At 42.4% G+C, this 23935-nt stretch overlaps 2 protein-coding genes across 9 annotated transcripts in view; one reads left to right on the top strand and one right to left on the bottom strand.

The window, feature by feature from the left end:
- Positions 1-14104, top strand: part of FANK1 (fibronectin type III and ankyrin repeat domains 1) — a 122041-nt gene extending 107937 nt beyond the window's left edge. For 6 of the 8 annotated variants that reach the window (XM_065521602.1, XM_074003062.1, XM_005566712.4 and 3 more), the window contains 5 exons: positions 6995-7160; positions 10580-10723; positions 11229-11306; positions 11399-11443; positions 11547-11765. In XM_065521602.1, coding sequence (XP_065377674.1) covers positions 6995-7160; positions 10580-10723; positions 11229-11306; positions 11399-11443; positions 11547-11612 — 499 coding nt within the window. In that variant the 3' untranslated portion in view covers positions 11613-11765. Of the gene's footprint in view, positions 1-6994; positions 7161-10579; positions 10724-11228; positions 11307-11398; positions 11444-11546; positions 11766-12888 lie in introns of those variants that run through there. The other 2 variants (XM_045362257.3, XM_045362258.2) reach the window with 2 other exon arrangements.
- A 1847-nt stretch (positions 14105-15951) lies between these two features.
- Positions 15952-23935, bottom strand: part of ADAM12 (ADAM metallopeptidase domain 12) — a 375641-nt gene continuing 367657 nt past the window's right edge. The window contains exons 22-23 of the mRNA XM_015456854.4: positions 22126-22256; positions 15952-19896 (exon numbers count right to left, since the gene is read on the bottom strand). Coding sequence (XP_015312340.3) covers positions 19836-19896; positions 22126-22256 — 192 coding nt within the window. The 3' untranslated portion in view covers positions 15952-19835. The remainder of the gene's footprint in view (positions 19897-22125; positions 22257-23935) is intronic.

Genomic DNA, 23935 nt, shown 5'->3' on the forward strand with positions numbered 1-23935 from the left:
GCTGAGAACGCTACAGGAAAAGCTCAGGGCAGATGAGTGTTCCTGAAAGACCTAAACACACTCTCTCATCTAGTCATTAGAGTTAATCAATTAATTCCAGCTAACCCGTGTTTATTGACTGATTACTACTTGCCAGGCGCTGTGCTTGGTGCATGGTGCATGGGTGAAACACTGAGCAAAATGCCAGGCCCTGGCTTCAGGGGCTGCGGTCACGACACACATGGAACCGGGGCTTGGGCGCTGCAGACTGCATCGACGGACAGCTGCCAAACACTGACCTTCTGGGGGAGGCCGTAAAGAAAACCCCAACTAACTCCTCAAACCAGAAGGACTATCTTCTACATTTACATTCTCTGAACACAATGCAGCAATAGATTTTAAATAACAATATCTTAAATATCACTTATAAATTTAAAAAGTATTTTTCCAAATAACTCATAGGTTGAGACTAAGCTGTCAACTCCAGGTTTGAAAAGAATAATAGCAACCTGAAAAGGGAAAAGAAAAAAAGTATAATGAGAGTAGGAAAAATGAAAGAATTAAAAGTAGACATTGATTAAAAAGTAGAAAGATTATTGAGAAATGTAAGAGCTCTCTGTTTAAGAGGCAACTATCTAGTAAGATACACCGATCTTTTGTAAATCTAAAAGAAGAAAAATAGAAGTTTGAAAGAGGATAATAACGATGGTTATAGAGAAAATGTAAACATGAAAAGAAGTTTGTGTCTATAATAGATAATGTCATCGAAATGGATACTTTGTTCTGAGAAAATTTAAACCACCATGTCAACCCAAGAAGTAGAAAATTCGAAATAACCAATGTCCATGCAAGAAACTAGAAAATTCATTTAAAAATTACCTCCAATGTAGGCTCCGTGGCTTGACTATTCTACCTAGTAAACCTGTTCAGATTTTCTAGGCACTGATAATAACCTTGGGCTTTTCCAGATCAGAGAGCAAACTGGAATGCTCCAGAGGATAACCTTATTGCTAAAATCTGATAGAGAGAAAAAAAGCTATGTGTGTGTGTGTTTGTGTGTAGATATTTATAGATCTCTTCCATCCCACCTAGGAGGGCCATTCCGGAGGGTATTAGGAAATTTTTTAACATAACACTTCCCAGCAGTAGATTAAAGGTGAAAACCGTTGTTTGTGTAGACGCAAAACAAAAATTGGGTGTAACTTGGCATGTATATTAAAAAGTTTAAAAAGTATTTTTAAAATTTTTTAAATTTTTATTATTTTTTGAGACGGAGTCTTGCTGTGTCCCCCAGGCTGGGGGTGGAGTGGGGCAATCTCAGCCCACTGCAAGCTCCGCCTCCTGGGTTCCCGCCATTCTCCTGCCTCAGCCTCCCGAGTAGCTGGGACTACAAGCGCCCGCCACCTCGCCCGGCTAGTTTTTTGTATTTTTAGTAGAGATGAGGTTTCACCCTGTTAGCCAGGATGGTCTTGAAAAAAGTATCTTATTTTTTAAAGTGAAGGATACTTTCAGCCTTTGAACAGTGTCTGGCACATGGGAGGCAGGAAGTGTCTGTTAAATGAAGGATTCCTTTGATTGCAGCATACAAAGGTTTCTTTTATTTTTTAAATCATCTCCATCAGCCAGTGTCATTCTTAGTATTGGCAAATTCCTTTTCAAAATTAGTAGTGAAGCCCAGGAGAGTGGTGGAGAGCTTGATGTGAAATCTGCATCCCTCTGAGGATGTGGTGTGGCCTTGGACAGGCTACCTAACCTCTCCGTATCTCAGTTTCGTGTCTGTAAAATTGGAATAATGGAAGTGCTTATAGGTTGTAGGCATTTAATGAGCTAATATGAAAAATGCATAAAACAGTTCCTGGCATATGGTAAATACAGATATATTTTGTTATTTCATGATTAGACAGTATTTTGAAGGCTGATCCACTTAGGAAGATATGAACTGAGATAAGAGGTGTGATTTATTTCCTGTAGAACCCAACAGAATCAACTTGAAAAACTTGGACTTAATAAGGAGGCTCAGTAAAGTGGACAAACAAGGCAAAGAAAAGACTTTCTTAAATCCCTGCAATTACTGGTTAATAAATATAATGGGGAAATAAAATAGAATGAAAACAAAGATAGGAAATCTGAATGAAAAAATAAACCTAAAAACCTTACTGAGAGATATAAAAATTTAAGAAATAAAGACATGTCATATGCCAGAATGGCAAGATTGAATATTATACAATTTTTAATTCTTCTCAAATACTGCATTGAGGTTCAGTGCAGCCTCAAATGGAATTATTCTTCGGAACCTGTCAAAATGATTGTAATTTATCGAAGAACAAATAGATAATATCTACTAAAACTTTGTCAAGGAAGAATGTGGAAGGACTTGCCTTGACAGTTATTAAAATGCCTCATAACGTTATAGTAATTAATATGATATTGGAACAAATCAGAAAAAAAGTAGAATGGAATAGAAATCCTCAAGTAGATCCCTATCTACATAAGAACCTAGTATATGATGATGGAAGTAACATAAACCAATGAGGAATGTACTGGAAAAACAGGATGTTTGAAGGAAAAAGTCAAGTTAGATCCTGGTCTTATAGCATGTATCAAAATTCCAGATGAATTGAGAATTAAATGTAAAAGACCCATAAAAAATGACCAGAAAACACAGATGCATAATTGTTTTATCTTGTAATGTGAAAGGAACAAGTGCATTGAAAGGAATCATTAAGGAAAAGATTAAGAGTGTATTATACATTTTTAAAAACTTAATTACAATGTTAAGGACAATCCAGGGAAATATTTACAAATGTATTATAGACAAATTACTGGCATCTTTAATGTGTAGAACACACACACACCCGTACATGTACTCCAAAAAAGCCTCCACACACACTGGAAAAAAGCAGTTTACACAAGAAGACAATTTATAGCAGAATCAATATAAGCAATTCATATAAAAATGTTTAGCATTACTAGTAATAAAAAGTTTTCTACTTATCAAATTGGTTATTAAAAAATAATCATGTTGGTAAAGATGCAGTGAAATAACCTGTACTTTCAAATATAGTTGATAGAAATGTAAATTGGTATAATCTTTCTGGAAAGCAATTCGGAAATGTGCTTCCAAAGTAAACCACATCCATGAACACAGTGATCCCGTTTTAGGAAACAATCAGAAATGCAAATATGATTAGTAAGGGTGTTTGTTGTTGCCTTATTCAAAATTGTGAAAAATGTGAAACAACTTAAATGTCCGACAATAGTGGATTGATTGAAATTACGATATGTTCATATGATGGAATGTTTAGTATGTGAACACTGTTTTCAGTGCTTATGTAAACAGGGAAGTATATGAAATAATAAGAAACTGAAATAATACTTTTTAAAAGGCAGTGAGAAAAGAAAATCATACAAAGCGAGAAAGGATGGGATTTTGTGTAGAGCTGGGAGTGTGACTCTGAGCAGGGAACTCAGCAGCAGGCGAGTGGAGCGGGTCCTCCATTCCTGGTGGGCTTGCCCTGGGGCACAGTGGGATGCCCTGCAGGGCTGTGCTCAGGAGCATGCTATGTCCTGGCCGCTCTTCCTTTCTCCTACCCTGTGAACCAGAGAGGGGCATTCTTATAAAGCAGCAGATAACAGACCCCGCGGGTGCCAGGCAGTTTGAGTTCAGGTGGCAGTTGGGGTGGTGGCTGACTCCAGCGGCTTGGCACTTGGAGGGCCTTGGTGGCTTTCTGCCAGCGGGAGGTGGTAAGTTCAGGGCTGTGCCTATCCCTGGGAAAGAAGAGCGCCTCGTCTCAATGAGCTCATTGCTGGGCAACCCAGAGCCTCCGGGGCTGGTTTTTAAGCAATCCTCCTTACCTTCTAGAGCAAATTCAACAGAATCTTAAGAGTTTGTTCTCTGTGAGGTGAGGTTATGGGTGACTCTAATATGGGATTTTTTTTTCTAGGTACCATGCCTTACTTTATAATCAGAAAAGAAGCATTATTTTAAAATCATGCAGATAGGCCGGGCGTGGTGGCTCACGCCTGTAATTCCAGCACTTTGGGAGGCCGAGGCAGGCGGATCTCGAGGTCAGGAGTTTGAGACCAGCCTGGCCTGGCTGGTGAAACCCTGTCTCTACTAAAAATACAAAAAATTAGCCGGACACAGTGGTGCGCGCCTGTAATCCCAGCTACTTGAGAGGCTGAGTCAGGAGAATCACTAGAACCCAGGAGGCAGAGGTTGCAGTGAGCCAAGATTGTGCCATTGTACTCCAGCCTGGGTGATAGAGTGAGACTCTGTCTCAAAAAAGAAAAGTCATGCAGATAATTAAGGTTCTATTTGAGAATATAATTTAAAAAGTGAAGTTTTCTTCCCTTAGCAAAAGTCATTCTAAAGACCCTCGAGTGCTTGGGAAAGGAGTATGAGCACCCTAAACCCGGCAGGCAGGTACTGCACCACGCTGACTGTCTTCTGGGGGTCTCCAAGAAATGAAGGACTGTGTGAGGATGTGGGGCTGCAGAGGTCTGGCCCCATCTCAGCTCAGCTGGGCCTTGCCTTGGGGGCTGGATATTCCAGTTACCACTCAGAGGCTTTGCACGTTTCCCTATTGGGAAGATCTTCTGTTTTATTTTCTAACTCTATCTTGAAACATTTACACATTTAGAAAAAGTGAAAGAATAGTACAACAAACACCTGTATACCTCCCACCTAGGCTTGGCAGTTGATATTTGGCCGTATTTGTCTCTCCTTTTTTTCCACTCTTGCTGAACTATTTTGAAATTAGTAGATAGCATAATCCTTCACCCCTCAATACATCAGAAAATGTTTCCGAAAAACACGGTCATTAACCTGCATAGTAATCATATCACTTCTAAGACACTTCAACTAATTCCTTAATATCATTGATACACAACCACCCGTGCAGGTCTCCCAACCTGTTCCCCAAAGGTCTTCCACAGCTTTATTTGGGAGGTGGTGTGTGGGGTTCGGGAGGTGGTGTGTGGGGTTCGGGAGGTGGTGTGTGGGGTTCGGGAGGTGGTGTGTGGGGTTCGGGAGGTGGTGTGTGGGGTTCGGGAGGTGGTGTGTGGGGTTCGGGAGGTGGTGTGTGGGGTTCGGGAGGTGGTGTGTGGGGGTTTGGGAGGTGGTGTGTGGGGGTTTGGGAGGGTGGTGTGGGGCAAGACCATGATCCATTCAGGGTTCCCACATTTCATCTGGCCTTTCTCTCTATAGTCTCTTATTCTAGACCAGTCCTCTCTCTTTAAAACTTTTTTTTTTTTTCTCATAGCAGTGACTCTTTGAGGAGAGCAGACCGGTTATCTTCTAGAATGTCCTATGTTCTGGATTTGCTTGTCTCCCAGTTGTGGGGCAGGCATTTCACTTGTTCATCTATCCCTTTATTAACAATAAAGTTAAAGACAGGCTTAAGGGCTTGATTAGGTTGGGTGCTGTGGCTCCTGCCTGTAATCCCAGCACTTTGGGAGGCTGAGGCAGGAAGATCACCTGAGGCCATGAGTTTGAAACCAACCTGGGCGCAACAAGGTGAAATTTTTTAAGAATTAAAAAAATTAAAGGCTTAATTAGACTCAGGTTAACACTTTAGCAAGAATACTTCAGAGCTAGTGTTGTGACTTCATGTTACATCCATCAGGAGGCATGTGATGCAGGTTGTCTCACAGGTAGTGATTCTAGGTTTCATTATTTTTTTAGAGTGATGACAGCAAATTTTCTTCTTTGTAAAGATAGACTTTTCCCATTGCACTTAGAAAATAATTTTGGGGGTAATAATTCATTGCCGTGTGAATATTTCATTCGCTATTAATTTTTGTTTGTTTGTTTTTTGTTTTTTTTGAGACAGAGTCTTGCTCTCTCTCCCAGGCTGGCGAGCAGTGGCATGATCTCGGCTCACTGCAACCTCCACCTCCCCGGGTTCAAGCGATTCTCCTGCCTCAGCCTCCCGAGCAGCTGGGATTACAGGCAGCTGCCACCATGCCTGGCTAATTTTTGTGTTTTTAGTAGAGATGAAGTTTCGCTATGTTGCTCAGGCTGGTCTCAAGCTCCTGAGCTCAGGCAATCCACCCACATCAGCCTCCAAAAGAGAAAGGATTACAGGGGTGAACCACTGCGCCTGGCCTCCCCATTAACTTTTACCCAATAATTTCAGTGCCAATAATTTTATTGCCTGAATCAATTATTTAATAGGGAATTGCAAATAAGGGCTTTTCTAACTCTATGGTTTTTTATATTTACTAGTTGGCAGTCTTCTGTGAAAAACAGCTTCTTCCCCCCACCAACTGGGCATAGACTACATTTTATCCTAAAAAAAAAAAAAGAAAATATTTAATGTTTTCTTAAATACCAACTTTTAGAGTGGGAAATTGGTTTGATAGTTATCTCTAATAGTGTCAAATGAGTATTTTTTCCTTTTCTCTTTTTTGAATATCATGGACTTCAGATGTTTTAAAATCTAATATTTTATCCTCAGTTACAGTCACTATTTGTTTTTTATTGAGATATAATTTACATACCATAAAATTCACCTTTTAAAACATACAAATCAACATTTAAAAATGTATTTGCAAAGTTGTGGAACCATCACTGCTATCTACTTCCAGAACATTCATCCCCTGCCCCCCTGAAATATTAGCCCTGCACTCTTTAGCAATCATTCCCCATTACTCCTTCCCTTCAGCTTCAGGCGGCCACTCACCTGCTATTCCTGTTTTGTAGGTTGCCTATTCTGGACATTGCATATAAATGGAATCAGACAATATGTGGCCTTTCATGTCTGGCATCTTTCAGCGCAGTGTTTCAAGGTTCTTTCATGTTTGTAGCACTTCATTCCTAATATTCCATTGTATGGATATATACCACGTTTTGTACATCAGTTGATGGATATGTGTACATTTTATATGAACAATTCCCATGGCTTTTCCACTCAAGTTAGGATTTCTTGGTTTAAGCCAGGTAGGGTAAAAAGCGGAGCTGAGTTCGGTGACTGTGCTTATCGTCAAATGCTGCTTCTTCCGTATGTTGCAGTCTAATGCTGGCGTGCTATGCGGGACACCTAGATGTTGTGAAATATCTCCGAAGACACGGCGCTTCTTGGCAGGCTAGAGACCTGGGCGGCTGTACGGCTCTGCACTGGGCTGCAGATGGAGGCCACTGCAGTGTGATTGAGTGGATGATAAAGGATGGCTGTGAGGTACGAGACCTGCCTTGTTAACCATGCACATATCGTCAAGAATCTGAAATGCTGCTCCACGGGGTCTGGCAGAAGCAGGGCCTTTGATTAGTCAACCTACAAAATGCTGGAGAAAATTTTCTGACTTAGCAAGAAAGCCCCTGAAACCTTAGAATGGACATGAGAGTGAGCTTTCCGATTGTCGTGGGGGTTTGTCTTGTGTAGGGAAAAGAAACATGTCTGAATCCAGAGCTGGACCTAATGCTTCTACTTTCTTTTTCTTTTTCTTCTTTTTCTATTTTTCTTTTTCTTTCGAGATGGAGTCTCACGCTGTCGCCCACGCTGGAGTGCAGTAGTGCGATCTCGGTTCATTGAGACCTCTGCCTCCCAGGTTCGAGTGATTCTCCTGCCTCAGTTTCCTTAGTAGCTGGGATTACAGGCACATGCCACCACCCCCAGCTAATTTTTGTACTTTTAGTAGAGATGGGGTTTCACGATGTTGGCCAGGCTGGTCTTGAACTCCTGACCTCAAGTGATCCACCTGCCTTGGCCTCTCAAAGTGCTGGGATTACAAGTGTGAGACACTGCACCCGGCCTGATGTTTCTACTTTGTTCTTTTGTTCATTTGCTGATTTCTTTCTTCATTCAGTCTGTCACTAAAGCTTTACTAAGCATGTACCAGATATTATCTCAAATGGTGGTGATACAAAGATATTAAGAGCTCTTATAGCCATTGTGCTTCTTGTTGCTTCTAAAATTAGGTAATTTTTATTCTTGGTTTGTTTTAAAGATTAGTCATTACAAAAAATTTCCAAAGAGCAAACTGACCCTATCAAGAATAGAACATTTCAGTTGTGTCTTTACCTGGAAACAGGCAAGTTGGTCTACTTTTGATTTCATGTTATCAGAAACTGCAAATTTGATTTAGCAAATAGAAGCAGTGTTGTTTGGACATCTATAGATATTTGAAGATGGGTAATTAGAATTAGATCAATTATGGAAATTGCTGATAACTTTGAAAACTTTAGTTCAAGACTTTGAAGGAATCAGCTAAAAATTTCAAAGCATAGAACTAAAGAATGATGGACAAAGTTCTGTGCTATCTGTGACTGCCAGATGGTGTGTAGTGCTGAGAAATTAAGTCGATGACCTGGAAAATCAACTCAAATTGAGAAAAGTCATGTCTCCTGGAAGATGTCAGTAGATTTGTTCTAGTTTGTTTCTGAAGGGTAATTGAGGGAAAGTGAGACTTCAGTTATGGGATCTACCTGGTTCCTGCTGCTGCTTTTGGAGAATTAAGAAAAGTGCCCACTTATAGGAAAAATTTCAGTCATTAAAAATTTATTACATTTCTTATTTTCCTTATGTTTTAGAGACAGGCACAGAGGCAGGAGGCTGAGCCTATGGGCTTCCATAGTAGAGCTGGGCCCACGGGCCATGTGTGGTAGTGACAGCCACACACTCCTTGATTGGTTTATGATGAATTCTGGGCAGGTTTTGCACCTAGTGAAAGTCTGTGGTTGAAAAGGAAGGTTGTACTTTGCTGTAAGAAGTCAGGCATCCAGGCCGGGCGCAGTGGCTTATGCCTGTAATCCCAGCACTTTGGGAGGCCAAGGCGGGTGGATCACTTGAGGTCAGGAGTTCGAGACCAACTTGGTGAACATGGTGAAATGCTGTCTCTACTGAAAATGCAAAAATTAGCCATGTGTGGTGGTAGGCGTCTGTAATCCCAGCTTATTAGGCAGGCTGAGGCAGGAGAATTGCTTGAACCCAGGAGGTGGAGGTTGCAGTGAGCCAAGATCGTGCCACTGCACTCTAGCCTGGGCGACAGAGTGAGACTCCATCTCGAATGAATGAATGAATGAATGAATGAAGCATTCACAATAGGGCAAATCTCTATCAACATTTAAATACTGGAGTTTTGGAAATGTTGGCTCTCAGGGCTTCAGATATCAATATACTTATTTGGGAGAAATTCCATCTTTGAAGCACTGGAACTACTTTGCAGAGGACAGAACAGTAAGCATGGATGTGTTCACTATAGATTTCCACATGACTGGCCTGGTGGCGGATGGATGATGTCAACATGAGTCTCTCCATGTTCTGGCAGATGGCTCACCTGATGCTTCTGAAGCCCATAGGAAGGACTTGGGACCCAATCACCACCTTCTTCCCAAATGTAATGATCATATACTAAGAGTGACTTATTGGCGACTTATGTATTCATTTCTGCATTTAATGATCCATGTGATCTCAGGAAAGGCACTTCTCTGAGATTTAGTTTGATCGTTTGTAAACCAAGAATAAAAATACCTACCTCTGATTAACCTTTAGGACCAAAAGAGAAAGTGTGTGTAAAGAGGGTTGAAAGCTTGTATAAAGCATCATGTAATATGAGGTGCTTATTTTATTATTCTTTAAATATAACGGAGTGTGTTGCCCACAGGTTAGTTCTTTGCGTGAAGAAGAGCTGCAAATCCAAATCGTGTTACAGTGGATAATCTTATACGTAGAAATACCCTGAAGTGCCCCCAAGATCTCCTGGAAATTCCTTGTTTGTTGTTCCATTCTGAAGTTTTACTAAAGCTGTGCTTCATCTTTGAGTAATTTTTCTGTAACAGATTGTGTGTGTGTGCGTGCATGTGCTCATGTGTGCTTACATGCATGTGTGCACATGGTATGCATGTGTGCATGTACACGTGCACGTGTGTATCTGAGCACACACATGTATCTTCAGCACCACTCTTCGTGGATTGGTGAGGTCTTCACTGGAATTGGAAGAGACAACATTTACATTTTCTTAATCTGAAATATTTATTTTAAAACACTAAATTGAGAGATTTCAGTGTAGAGAAGATGATCAGGAAATAGCCATCTGATTACTGGGCACACTGTTTTGGAGAAGCCGTTAGTCAGACTTTTCAGACAGAGTTTGTGTAATGAATCTGGTTGTTCTGTATTTTACCTGTAGGTCTCCTGCCTAAAATTGATAAGTATTGGTAAGCATAAGAGTGTGTGTGTATATATTATTACTGTCTCATTCCAGAAAGGATGTAAAGCTGCTTACAACGATACATAAAAGAAAGAAAAATGAATGCTAGGTGAGGAAAGTTAGGCAAGAGAAAATAAGAACTCACCAGGAGCCAAGGGGAAAGTAGTTCAGTTAATTTTTCTAGCTCACCTTTTTTCCACTTTAAAGGATGTAGGTGAAGAAGCTGACGGGGAGACCCTGGGGCCTCTCAGCACCCTCTAATGCGATTCTAACACATGTCTTTGCAGCACAGAAATGTGACTTAAATTAGAACAGTGCAGTGAACCAAATATAGAAAGACTGCTATCTAAGTCCGGGCACTGGGGCAAGCAAATATTCCTTTTATAAGTTTGAATCAGTTTAAGAAAAAGAAATTGGGCTTAACACAGCTGTTTCTCTGGCGCAACAGGTAGACGTCGTGGACACTGGTTCAGGATGGACCCCACTCATGAGAGTCTCTGCGGTGTCGGGAAATCAGAGGGTGGCCTCTCTTCTAATTGATGCTGGAGCCAATGTGAATGTGAAGGACAGAAATGGAAAGACGCCCCTTATGGTAGGTCCTCCTCCCGAAAATAGGCAGTTTTCTGCGTGGAATTAAGGTCAGAGCTTTTTCTGTAATTAGACAATTCTTGTGAGTTCAGCCCTGCACCAGCCCTTGGGTTTGACTGTGTGTGTGTTCCCTGTCGGCTTGTTCATAAGGGCATGAGGCTATCACTAGAATACTTCGTTGCCTTTTTATGACTATTGAAGGAGTAAAGAGCCCCTGTCCCCAGGACCGCTGTGGGATCAAAACAGATCTGGTGAAACAAAGAACAAACTGCTTTCTGTCCTGGTTTTCGTGTGGAGAGAGGGAGGGTCCGTTTTCATTTTCCCTGGAGTTGCTACCACTGCAGCTGTAGAGGAAGTGCTGTGCCTGCAGGCCACGCAAAGCCACAGTGGCCCTTTGTGGGTTGCAGGGGGGGGCTGCTGGGACCCTGCACGCGCCAGGCTCGTGCTCCCTGCTGTGTGTGCCCTGGAGGGAGATGCTCATGCACACCACCCTGGGTTTTGTTTTCTAGGTGGCTGTGTTAAATAATCATGAAGAGTTAGTTCAGTTACTTCTTGACAAAGGGGCAGATGCAAGTGTAAAAAATGAGGTAAATGAGTCCATCTTTATGTAAAGATTTTCCTCGGAGGGGGAGAAAGAACATTTATAAGCATGTAAAATTTTTGTTGTTTCCTGTTTCAGTTCGGCAAAGGTGTCCTAGAAATGGCCAGAGTTTTTGACAGACAGGTTGGGATGCTCTTTCTGCCTATCAAGGCTAATTTTGTAGTCCTTCTAGACTCAAACCACCAAAACCCTGCATTACATTCTCCTGTCTGTTTTGTTTATCCAGAGTGTAATCTCCTTATTAGAAGAAAGGAAAAAAAAGCAGAGGCCAAAGAAGTCTTGTGTCTGCTGATGAGAGCACCACTCATCTGCGAAATGCACGTAAAACAAAGTGAACCGTGACTGTTAAACTAGGGATGGGAAATTCTGCATCTTGGAGGGCTGTACATTTATTTATTTATTGAAGATTCACTGATCCCACTTTGAAATACATCTTTTTACCTAAGCACGCGCATATGTGTTGCCATCACTGGGCGTCTGTAGAATGGGGATGTTTTCTTGCACTTGTGCCTTTTGGAGTTAGACATGAAACAAAATATTGATGCACCGGAGCTACACAAACACACATGGGTCTCCCACTCTTGGCTTCTGCCCCGCAAGCTGTCCTCCGACCACGCTAGGCCTTGCTGGAATTCTTTCCCTCATGTGTTTTCAATTAAATCCTGCCCTCCCAACTTAGGGCTTCCAGGCTGGTTGTCAGGCCACTGCTCCCTCCTGGAGCGGTGCTCCTTCGAAAAGCCCAGGCGTTTTCTCTTCAGCTGTTGGCCTCACATCAAAGCTCAAAATACATATTTCAAGACTCCAGTTCTGTTCTATTAGAGGCGTCTGCTTGAGGGTCAGCCTTCTTAGACCACAGACAGGTCTAATGTGTTTGCATATACTCGGGCCCTGACAATGAAAGACTTAGCCTGCTCATGGGTTGACGACGTAGCCAAAGGGTAGTGTATTAAATTTTGTCTTCAGAGCAGAAGGTTTTCTGATGCTGATTATGCAGTTCCTAGACAAGTAGGAATTAACCGCAACCATGTCTGCTGGTTGGGAGCTTAAAGACACAAATGTGGTAGAGCTTCAACTCAGCAAACATACTTCAAAATCAGCAAAAAAGTGAGCACACAGACCACATGAATTTTATGTCTCCAGAGACACACTGGTTAACTTGGCCCCATGGGAAAACCAGCTACAAAGGTCTGTAGGGGAGTGGATTTTTTTTTTTTTTTTTTTCCTGTAGGGAAAGACTAATAAAAGGTAATTAAAGCTCCAAAGCTTGTGCTGAGGGGCATAGAGAAAAAGCACACAGTTTTATTGACGTTAGCAATCAGCTTTATTCCAAAGAGCTCACAGTATATTCAATTTAGGAATTGGATTTGTGGACCATATATAGTCCATTCCTTAACTATTTCATGAGTGTTTTACCTTTTGTACAAATGCATATTCCTTTAGATTTGCCAGATTAGATTTTTAAAACCTCTTTAAAAATTGGAGCACATTTACAACTCTCCACAGGTTCCTCCTTTGGTTGGTGGTCAATGTTGACATTCACCTTAGTTTCATTTTTTGGTCTCTTGTAGACTGTATTCACTAGCCTGCTCTATGGAAGAAGTGTGTGTCCCTTCTGGTTGATATCAAGCTTGGCAAAACTGTCCACCCTCCTGATCAATATCGAACCATCCTTATATTCTTGAGATCATCTCCCTGGGTTATGGTGGACTGCAGGATTCTTCATGCTCATATGCTATGTATGTTTGCTCTTTTTCTTCTTTTTGCTTAATGAGATTAGAAGGTGGTCTATATACACTGTTTGAATTTTCCCAATGAGCAACTCATAGTTTTATTAGCTCTACTTTTTTCTAATGAACTTATCCTTAGGTCTACAAATTCATTTCTTCTATTTTTTCCCCTGGGTTTATTTTATTGTTCCTTTTATAACTTACAGTAGATATTAAATTCCCTTTTTCATCCTTTACAAATTAATATATAGATTTAGGGCTATGAATTTCCCCCCAGCAGTGCTTTAGTTACATTATCATAGAAGTTTTCTAAACTTTTGATGAAAAATACAACTGGGAGAACTTGCTAAGTACACATTTCATAGCCCCATCTCAGCTCTTTGAATTGGAATCTCCAAGGAAAGGGCATGAGCAATGGATTTTAATGGGTTTGAACAAGCATCACAAGTGAGTTCTTCTAATTCCAAGAGTTTGAGGATCCTTACCATCATGTGTGCTATTACAAATGTTTTCACTTGCTGTTTTCTAATCTGCAATTCATCTTTGAAAACTAATGAATCATTACATTTCTAGCATATGGAATTATTTTTTGAGAATTTTTTTTCCTCCAAGGCACTTGGAAAGATGATATATTCTGTATATTTGGAGTATCCTGTTATATATATATCAATTATGGTTGAAGTTTTATATGTACTAATTTTTGCCAGCTTGTGTGATCATAGGTGGAGAATGGTAAGAATAAAGACTCCTTTGGCTGGGTGTGGTGGCTCACACCTGTAATCCCAGCATTTTGGGAGGCCAACGTGGGCGGATCATGAGGTTAGGAGTTCGAGACCAGCCTGGCCAACATGGTGAAACCCTGTCTCTACTATAAATACAAAAATTAGCCAGGCGTGGTGGCCCGTGCCTGTAATCCCAGCTACTCAGGAAGCTGAGGCAGGAGAATCACTTGAACCCAGGAGGCACAGGTTGCAGTGAGCTGATATCACACCATTGCACTCCAGCCTGGGTGACAGAGTGAGACTCTGTCTTTAAAAAAAAAAAAAAAAAAAAAAAATTCCTTTATTCTTATTAGCATTTTGTATATGTATTTTTCTTTGTATTTTCTGTAGTTTTATTAAGTTGGATGCTGCATTTCTTTTCTTTTTTTTTTTTTTTGAGACGGAGTCTTGCTCTGTTGCCCAGGCTGGAGTGCAGTGGCCGGATGCAAGCTCCGCTTCCCAGGTTTACACCATTCTCCTGCCTCAGCCTCCCGAGTAGCTGGGACTACAGGCGCCCGCCACCTCGCCCGGCTAGTTTTTTTTGTATTTTTTAGTAGAAACGGGGTTTCACCGTGTTAGCCAGGATGGTCTCAATCTCCTGACTTCCTGATCCACCTGTCTCGGCCTCCCAAAGTGCTGGGATTACAGGCTTTTGAGCCACCGCGCCCGGCGATGCTGCATTTCTTAACCTTGTAAATAGGCACCTGTTTACACTTACATTTTTCATACACTTAAATTTTTCATACCAAATAACTCCGATATTAATGTCTGTACCACTGCTTGCTTGCTTTTTGGATTTCTTATGTAAATAGATGAGTTTTAAAAAGTTAGGTTATACATTCACATTGTTCAAAAACCTTATCAAGCCTCACCCCCCATGCTGTGTGTGAGCATCTTCCTTCCTGTGCCACAGTCTCACACGTTCATGTGGCTGGTAGCACACACCCCTTACGCACCCCCACCCTGCCAACCATTCTTCGTAGTTTCTTTTTGTACTGTTCCAAAATTTTCTCAAGCATCTATAAATGAATGAGAATACATTTTTCTACATGAAGGCCTTCCCCCAATTTTTGTAACATTCTCAGTAACAAATGAGATACACGTTGATTTACCTTTATACTATTTATTGGGTTTAATATTTGTAACAATTTTTTCTACTGAAATAGCAGGTTGTGTTTACCTGTCAAACCCCAATATGAGAGATGTGTACAAAAGCAACAGACTGATATAAAAAGGTACGTGAAAAAATTAGCAAACCAAAGCATGATAAATGGATGAAGCACTATAAAATGACTGTGCTGGTTTACGTAACTGTATCTTTAATCTATACTGTGCTACATAGCCTATAGCCACGTTTTAAAGAGTTCCAGGAACAACTGCCACACATTCAAACAACAAGCATTCACTACAGCCTCCCGATTTGACTTGATGGGAGGGACAGGAGAATGAGTCACTCTGCCACCACTTTTCCTGCCTTGGATTTGTAGAGGATTTTTTTTTTTTTTTTGGTCTAATTTGTTTTTCCTATCACTGCCCTACTAATGTACCTGCTTATAGGCCATGAAAATAAAATGCCATTCAACTTTTTTTGTAAAACTAAAATAATCATATGGTACTTAATCTTTGGAGGATTTAATATGTGCTAAATGGAGGACTAGAGAGTTACCTTATAGGAGAATCACGGGGAACAGAGAAACTGCTTTTTGAAGATGATGTGGAAGGTCAGGATGGGTTCCAGGGCATTCAACCTGGAAGAGCTGAATAGCTTTACATTGAGAATTACTTTATGTGTTAAATCTTCTGGCCATCATTATCCATTGTTGGATATTTTAACAATTTTATAGTTATTCTTTTCAATTTTTCTCATATGAAACTGTAAATGGCTGTACTAGAAGCTGTCATTACTGTTCCAAAAAGTGAAGGGGATTTTCTCTACACAAGGAAAGAAAATGGCACATTCACATGTAGGTAAGTAGCTTCTGGAAACATCTTCACTGCACAGAAATGGTTCTCAGCATGAGGCTCCCAAACTTTCTTAGAGTGCCATTCATTTTAGTATCAGAGTTTTGAAATAGGTTTAAAAGCAATAGATGTCAATAGGAACTTTAAGGCGAGTTAAGAGAATTTTGTAATTATAAGTTGATTTTCTATGGCTAACTTCCCCTTCTAATTAGAACAAGACATTGGGTGGGAGGTCCTCTGCTGGACTCAGGCTGGTGGGGTTGCTCTGGGCTGTGGCCCTGGAGAAGGCTGGGCTTTGGGCATCCCTTGGGTGGGCCTTGTACGGACAGCCACACACTGCAGCAGTCACCACTTTGGCTGATCTAAAGTGGCAACGGAAATAGCAATTTGACTGTCACAAACTGGAGATGCATTGGCCTGGGGTTTGACCTGGGAAAGGGGCTTGTGTCTGGGTGATAGGGAAAGGTAAACAGATGTATTGGCCACTGGCTTCCTGTGGGCAGCTGTGTTGAATCAGCCTGCTGCTGAGTCACAGGGAGTAACTGCAGCTGCCTAGGGCTGGCTTCTAGCATGGGAGAGGAGGAGGAAAAGGGGTCCTGCAGTGTCCCCCAGCAGCCGGTCATAGTGTGTGAAACTCCTAGCCTGAGAGCCCCACCTCTGGTCAGCACTAGTGTTGGGAGACTTCTGGGAGGGTTTATGACTTTCAGCTGGGTAACTGGTGTCTGGCTGGGGCCATCTTGAGCGCAGTGAGGAAGGATCTCTCAGCCTGAGTGATACGTAGGGGAGCCCTGCATATAGCAGTTTCGAAATGAGTACGCCTCACGAGGAAAGTCTGCAAGAGGTCAGGGTGCATGAGAAAGATCTGGCCCTGCTGCCCTGTCACTGCCTTGTACCCTTTCTGCTGCTGGGGGTCTCATTGGCTCAGAGTGCTTAGTAAACATCAGTGGCAAAGGGGCAGGAGGACGCTCAGCCCTGCCAGTCGGCCCAGCACCAGGCTCTTTTTAGCACCGTGGAGACCATAGGCTCCTAAGAACATTCTTGACACAGTGTTAGCAGGGTTTTTTTTTTGAGGATGCATTGATGTATTGATTTGCCAGGAAACAATGGCCTATAGTTCAGCCTGAGAATTCTCGTAAAGTTAAGAAGGCATAAAAATGTCCCCCCCGAGACTCATCAGGAGTATTTACTCTCCTACAGTTTAATTTGCTGCTTTTGTGGTTTTTGTGACGTCATCCCACATGTGTAAGCTGGAAAAATCCACCCTGGGAAGTGTAACCTCCTGTGTGTATTTCCACAATGGAGGATGTTAGGCTTCGTTTCCCTCGGTTGCTACACATCTGATTACATGTGTCAGGAAAACAAACTTAAAAAATTTCAGGAGACAAACCTTTCAGTGGAATTGCCTGGAACCTGTGAAGTGAGGTCATAGAACCTACAACTGTAAGATGATGTAGGAAGAAAAGTGGCCTCTGGGCTACTTTGTGTCTAGTCGCATTGACTTTCCAGGTGATAGCCTTACAAAACTCAAACCGCCTCTATTATTCATGCCCATACAATCTTTAAAAAAACACTAGATTGCCATTGAAATATATAAGTATTAATTTTTTGTTGTTTTGAGGATATAAAAAGGAGTACTCCACTCCCTGCCTCCCCCCACCACAAAACACCCTGGTTATTGGTTCGTTTCCTAAGTTACGAATTTGCTGTTAAATATGCTTCACTTGATAAATATTGCATCTTGGAAGGATTAATACTGTCTGTATTGTAAGGGAATATTAGTTTAAATATGTTCTTATTCAGAAATAAAATGCATGGCTCTATAAAAACAAATTAGTACTGTAGAGATACGAATGTGTCATCAGCCACGGCCCCTAAGTGGCCATTGATGACATGGCATAAGATCACAGTTTTAACCTCCTTTAATATCAAACTCTTCCTGGCTCTCTGAAATAGAAGCATAGGAATTACAGCTAAGAACAAACAACAAAAGAAAAACTCAATTCATATCCTCTTATAATAGGAGGAAGGGCTAACATGCCAGATCTAAGGATTTGGGCATCTAAAAAGACAATGCCCCCATAATGCACCATAAAATTCTGTAAACCTTTTTAATAGTATATATATATATATATATGTTTGGCCTTAGTACAATTACCAAGTGTAATATCAGTTACAGTAATTATGTATCTCAGCAGTATTATTTTCCAGCATGGCTTTACATTTTTAAGAACTTAACTATAGAATAAACAGATGCATGCTATAAGAGTTGGAATGTATTAGAGCTAGGTTCCCTTTTGTGTGTTTGTGTCACATGTTTACTTAGTTTATCCCATAGTCATGAATACTATGTTGCCTAGATACAGTGGGGAACACCGGGAAAGTGAGACGCAGTTTTGTTTTCTGGAAGGCAAACCAAGATTCTTGGTACATATTTTTCTTTCTGTTTCAAGGCATAGGAAAACTGTTGACCCCCAAAAGAAGCCCTTCTCATAATACACTCAGAGTGAATTACATAACTGTTGTCAATTGTCTTCTAATGTGAAAACCAGTCACATGACCCCTCCAGAAGACACTTCTCACTCCAGAAGTGAGAGGCATCATGACATTTTACTTTATCTGAGTATTTTTGTATTTCTCATGCCATTAGTCATCTTAAAGACCTTGTGAAACATGGCTCCCTAGTCAGGCATTTGAAGAGTGAAAAGTTCAAGGGGATGCTGCCCAAGCCAGCATCTCACACATATTTAGGAAGTTGATAAGCAGGTTCATTTCTTTATCACGTTCTGTGATGCTCAACAGGTAGGTTACAAGTGTTTGTTTAAGAAATAGGTTCAGACTCTGTTAAAAGCATCTTTTAAAGATTCCTGCAGCCAAGTTGGAAAAAGAGGATGCCCCATAGAGAAGGCTCTTTGTCCAATATCTACGAATAATGATAGCAGACGTGAGCTATACCCATGAATATCACATTCCATTTGGTTGCAGTTTTTGCAAGCATAAAGAGTCTGCCTAATTTTCAGTAAGTTGAACTTTGCAGTAAAAGGAGATTTTTAAATTGACAGACTTGATTGACTAGATCTGGTTAATGGTTCACATCTGAAAATAGTTGTGGTCCCATAGAAAGCCTCATCTGTCTGAATATATGATCGTTGTGTTACAGTTTGTGGTGATTTGCTCGGCTCCAAGCAGTACAGGGAGGTGGTGGTTTGCAGTGCCTGGGCAGTAGGTTTCTTGTAGAAACACCACCTTTCCCAGTCTAAATAACCTACTGGTGGCAGTGCTCTAGAAAGGACAGCCAGAAAAAGAAGTGCTTGGCATTTCTATCAAGCACAACCTTGAGCCAAACATGCTCACGGCTGGTCAACTCAGGGTCAAGTTCCAGCCTGTCTAGTGTTCCAGTCTCTATCCTCGTGTGGCTACACCTTAAAATTCCTGTCTGCAACCCAGGTTCTCTCCAAAACTTCCTGGCCAGAAGCCATATTTCTACCTGCTGTCCCAGAGCTGTCCCTGGGAGCTTGCCTGCCAGTTGTCAAGGGGCACAGGGCCTCCCTGAAACCAGACACAGCCTGGACCTGAAGCCCCTTGGCTCTGGCCTGAGATAGGGAATCTAGAAAATCAACTGAAGTTCCACTTGGGGTCTCTTGAGCTGCATCTGGTACCATAAGCACAGCTGGGGGTAGGTGGGGGACTGCTTTCCAATAAGGCCTTGATCAGAAAGCAAACACATCCTGTCCAGAATCCCATCAAGCAGGATATTTCAAGTTCACTAAAATACTAAAAGCACAACAAGCCTTCCGCCATGGAAAACTCAGTGATGGTAAAAATGCCTACCACAGCGCACTGCACTGTAATCAACATTCTGCATAAATTAATAATTTACAAGTACCTGAGCAAGTAGACAGAGCACCATAGCACAGCACAGCACTGACGGCAGTAGCTCAAAGTTCTTATAGTAATGATGTTTTAAACATTAAAAAAAATCCTAAAAGTTGGTACAAAAAAACTCCAACTGGAGCTGAAAGATAGTGCAAACTTCTGTCTTCACTGTTGAAAAAAGGTGTCAGCTTCTCACTTAATGTAGGCGGTGTGGGTGGATCTGGGCACTTGGTGTGGATATTGTGGAGCAGGTCTGAATGAAGAGAGGAGGAAAAGAAATGGTAAGAGCCCTTGAGAAGTGATTCTGAGGATAGAGAGGTCTGGGGTTGGAGATGTATTCTGACAGGCTGAAGGGTTTTCTGTGTCAGACAGCACTGCCCCTCATAACGGTGGTGGGAGACCTCTCTCCAAAGCTGCACTTCCCACCCACAAGTCGGCTCTAGAACAGCACTGTCCCACAGAAAACATGTGAGCTACACAAGAAATTTTCTAGTAGCTACATGAAAATAAAGAGAGAGGTGAAATTAACTTCAGTAATACATTTAACTCAGTACACCTAGAGGACTATTTCAACAGGTCATCAATAGAAAAAAAATGATAGTTGACATTTTAGGGTACTAAGTCTTCAAAATACAGTAAGACTTTTACCAGGCACAACATGCCTAGCAGTCCCTGTATCCTGCAGCACAGCTCCAGAGAACAGGGAGCAAAGGTGGGTACCCAGTATCCCTCAAAAATGAAATGTGTGGGACAGGACCAAAATCAACAACTGACAGAGGTAAGATCGGCCACGGCTTGAGGGCATTTCCGAAAAAGGGCTTCCCCTCATTGTGTTCATGTAGTGTTTCTTCCTCAAATAGAACAAGAACAATAACTTCAACATGCAAACCACAATGAAATAATTAGGATGCTGCGCAATTTTTCTCTATTTATGCAGTCGGGAATTAAGCAATTGTCCTGACCCTTTGACTGCCTTTATCTCTGAGATTTATTAGGCAGCTCTTTCTTTCACAGGCCAAACATTCTTCCCAAGAGCTGCAATGAAATCACTCCAGTGTGTCTTCTCCTTCAGAGATACTGAACCCAGGGCCTGGCCAACACAGTACCTTTGGTTCTTTTGAGCTCATAAAGCACGCTTCCTGCCAAGAGGGCATGTGTGTCAGAAGAGTGCTTTGGCTTGGGTTTAACTCAGCTGTGTGCTGGTAAATGTTTAACAGCCCATGGGGTTGGGGGCAGTAAAGCCTGATTTGCAGTGTTTGCCGATTTCCATGGTGTAAATACTCCCCCTGTGGCTGATTTCAAGCTACCACCTGATGTCACTAAACATGGAAGAGATGCAGGCAGCTACCATGACCTAGGTTTTCTGCCTTACAGAAATAATGGTCAAGTGCAATCTCAAGAGCACAGATAATTACCGCAAAATGGAGATTAAAACATGAAGTGAGTTTTGAGCACCTATTACCTTTGTTTCTAATATAACTTATAAATTTGTATAACTGAATCCTTACTATTGGCTAGGTTTAAATTCCTGGAAATTTGTTAGCTCTCACCAACCAGGGTGAGCTGGCTCCCCCACACCATGAGGTTAGCTTCCCAGCAGAGGTTGGGATTGAGGTCTCTGCCTTTCTAGTGGACCAAGCAGAAGTTGTGAAAGGTGATTCCTTTTGCCCATTGTCCCTGTTTTCCCAGCGTCCTGCTGCTGGGCAGCTGCTTTGCCTTACTCCCCACATGTCCCTTGCTCCTGCTGTGTGCCTCCAACCCAACTAATGTCTCAGGGCCTCAGGAACTGGGCAGAGTCTGCTGAGAGTTGTGGAGGTGGGCGTTGAGATGGTTTGAATCTGTGTTCCTGCCTCAGTCTCATGGCAAATTGTAATCCCCAAAGTTGAAGGTGGGGCATGGTGGGAGGTGACTAGATCATGGAGGCAGATCCTTCCTGAATGGTTTAGCACCTCCCCCTTTTCTCTTTCTCCTGCTCCAGCCATGTGAAGTGCTGGCTTCCCCTTCTGCCATGATTGTAAGTTTGCTGAGGCCTCCCCAGAAGCATATGCTGCCATGCTTCGTGTACAACCTATGGAACTGTGAGCCAATTGAAACTTTTATGAATTACCCAGTCTTAGGTATTTATAGCAATGTGAGAACAGACTAACACAGGTGTCCAGTATTCAGACTGTCATGCTACTTGGTAGCTCTTCTTTTTCTTTGTGTCTTACAGGCCTGGCTTTCTCAGGTACTGTAGTTTTATGGCATCTTGATTTGCTCTCAGGTCCACTGTGGCTGTTGACAGGCACTGTGTGGTGATGCATGTGATTATAAGCTCGTGGACTGCTTCCTTCCCGGTAATTGTCATGTCTATTTTATGGTATTCCCAGTTGTAGGGGGAGCAGGAAGCATGGCCTAGACAACTGCACCCCTGTCCTGGCTTGGATTAGCCGTGGTCGGTCCTACAAGAGTTTGAGAGAGAGACATAGCGTGTCACACAAACCTGAGGGGTGCCAGGCGGAGCCCGGTCTCCCGCTGTCCTGGGGTCCTGGCCAAGGCATGGGTGAGCCGAGTTGTTCTGGCCAGAGGATCTGCAGGCAGAGGCTTCTGAGGGGGGTTTGGCTTACAGGTCCCCTGCAACAAACATAGCGTTAACTTTCCAGGAGCCAGCAGAAGCCCCTGAGAAGCAGGGCCTGCCACTTGGCACAGGCCCTGATTCCTGAATATCATCCTCTCACCGTACAAGGTGGGTGGAGGCTGAGCTCTGTTAACCTTCTTGCCAAAATTTTCTCTAACATTTAAGACTTATCCATGGATCACAGTTATAAACACTCGACTGTGGGGCTTCTGGGCTGGCCCTGGGCCCTGGGGTAGAGTTGATGTTGGGGTTTCTCTGCCAATGTCACCCTGAGAACACACACTTTCCTGTGCTTTCTATTCACCCTAAAATGAGAAGTTGGTGAAAATCTTTTCAACATCACATTTCTTCAGTTTTGCCAACATCACGTAGCAGGACTCATTCATCTGTGGGTGGATTCGATGGTGAGGATGGTCGTGCTCAGTCGGCCACGTGTAGGCGCTGTTCCACATGTTGCTCCAGATGGCTCCGTGAAATGCACCGAAGTTCCTCCACTAAATACTTTCTCATAAGCTCAAAGAATTGATGCAGTGGTGTGAGGGACAAGTCAAGTTTTGTAAACACACTAAGGGGCAGGGCTGTGTTGACCAGAAGCCAGTTGAGGGAGTTGGCCAGGGAAGGTGGGGTTATTCCACACTGGGTTTTAGCCAAAAATGATGCTTTGGGACTTGTGCAAATCACTTGACCTCTTTTTCTGGAAAATGTGGGGAAAAAGACCTATCTCAGCATTGTTATGAGGATTAAAGAAAATAATGCATAGACAGTTCCCAGCACACACTTAATAGTTATTAATATCAGCATTCCTTCATGCCACAATCTAAAAATGTTTAATAGAAAAACGGCAGGGCGAGGTGGCTCATGCCTGTAATTCCAGCACTTTGGGAGGCCGAGGTGGGCGGATCACCTGAGGTCAGGAGTTCGAGACCAGGCTGGCCAACATGGTGAAACCGCATCTCCACTAAAAATACCAAAAAATTAGCCTGGCATGGTGGCACGTGCCTGTAATCCCAGCTACTTGGGAGGCTGAGGCAGGAGAATCACTTGAACCCAGGAGGCGGAGGTTGCAGTAAGCTGAGATCGTGCCACTGCACTCCAGCCTGGGTGATAGAGCAAGACTGTCTCAAAAAAAAAAAGTGTAAGAACACATGCCGCTTTTTTTGTGGGGCCCCTCCTGTGGATACACACGAGAGAGGGGTTCATTGGAGCTGTGTCCAGAAGTCAGTGTTGGACACATCTCTGCTCTGGGCCCCAGGTGAATGTGGGTGCCATGTCTTGTCCTTGAAGCCTGGAAATTCATCTTCATGAATGCATAGAACGTCTGTCAGAAATGGTGCTAGAACCTCCAGGAGACAGAACACCCCTAATAATGAAATGCTCCAATTCACCATCATAGGACCCAGTATGCGTTATATCTAGCAACACTCAACAATGATTTCAAACACTTGAGTTGAATTTCTCTCACAGTGCCAATCACATGAAATGACATTCAGCAGCTGGGGCTCAGCTGAAAGAATGCAACAATATAATCACCATTTAACGTATCTTTGTAAAGCAAAGGAAGCTACCACAGAAGTCTGTAGACCACAGGTGTGTGGAAGGTAAGCTGAGTTGGAACAATGGACACACTGGGCTAGGAAAAAGTCCCTGAACAAGGGACAGACTTAGAAGTGACATT

The sequence above is a fragment of the Macaca fascicularis genome, chromosome 9, assembly GCF_037993035.2.
Source record: "Macaca fascicularis isolate 582-1 chromosome 9, T2T-MFA8v1.1".
Taxonomy (NCBI): domain Eukaryota; kingdom Metazoa; phylum Chordata; class Mammalia; order Primates; family Cercopithecidae; genus Macaca; species Macaca fascicularis.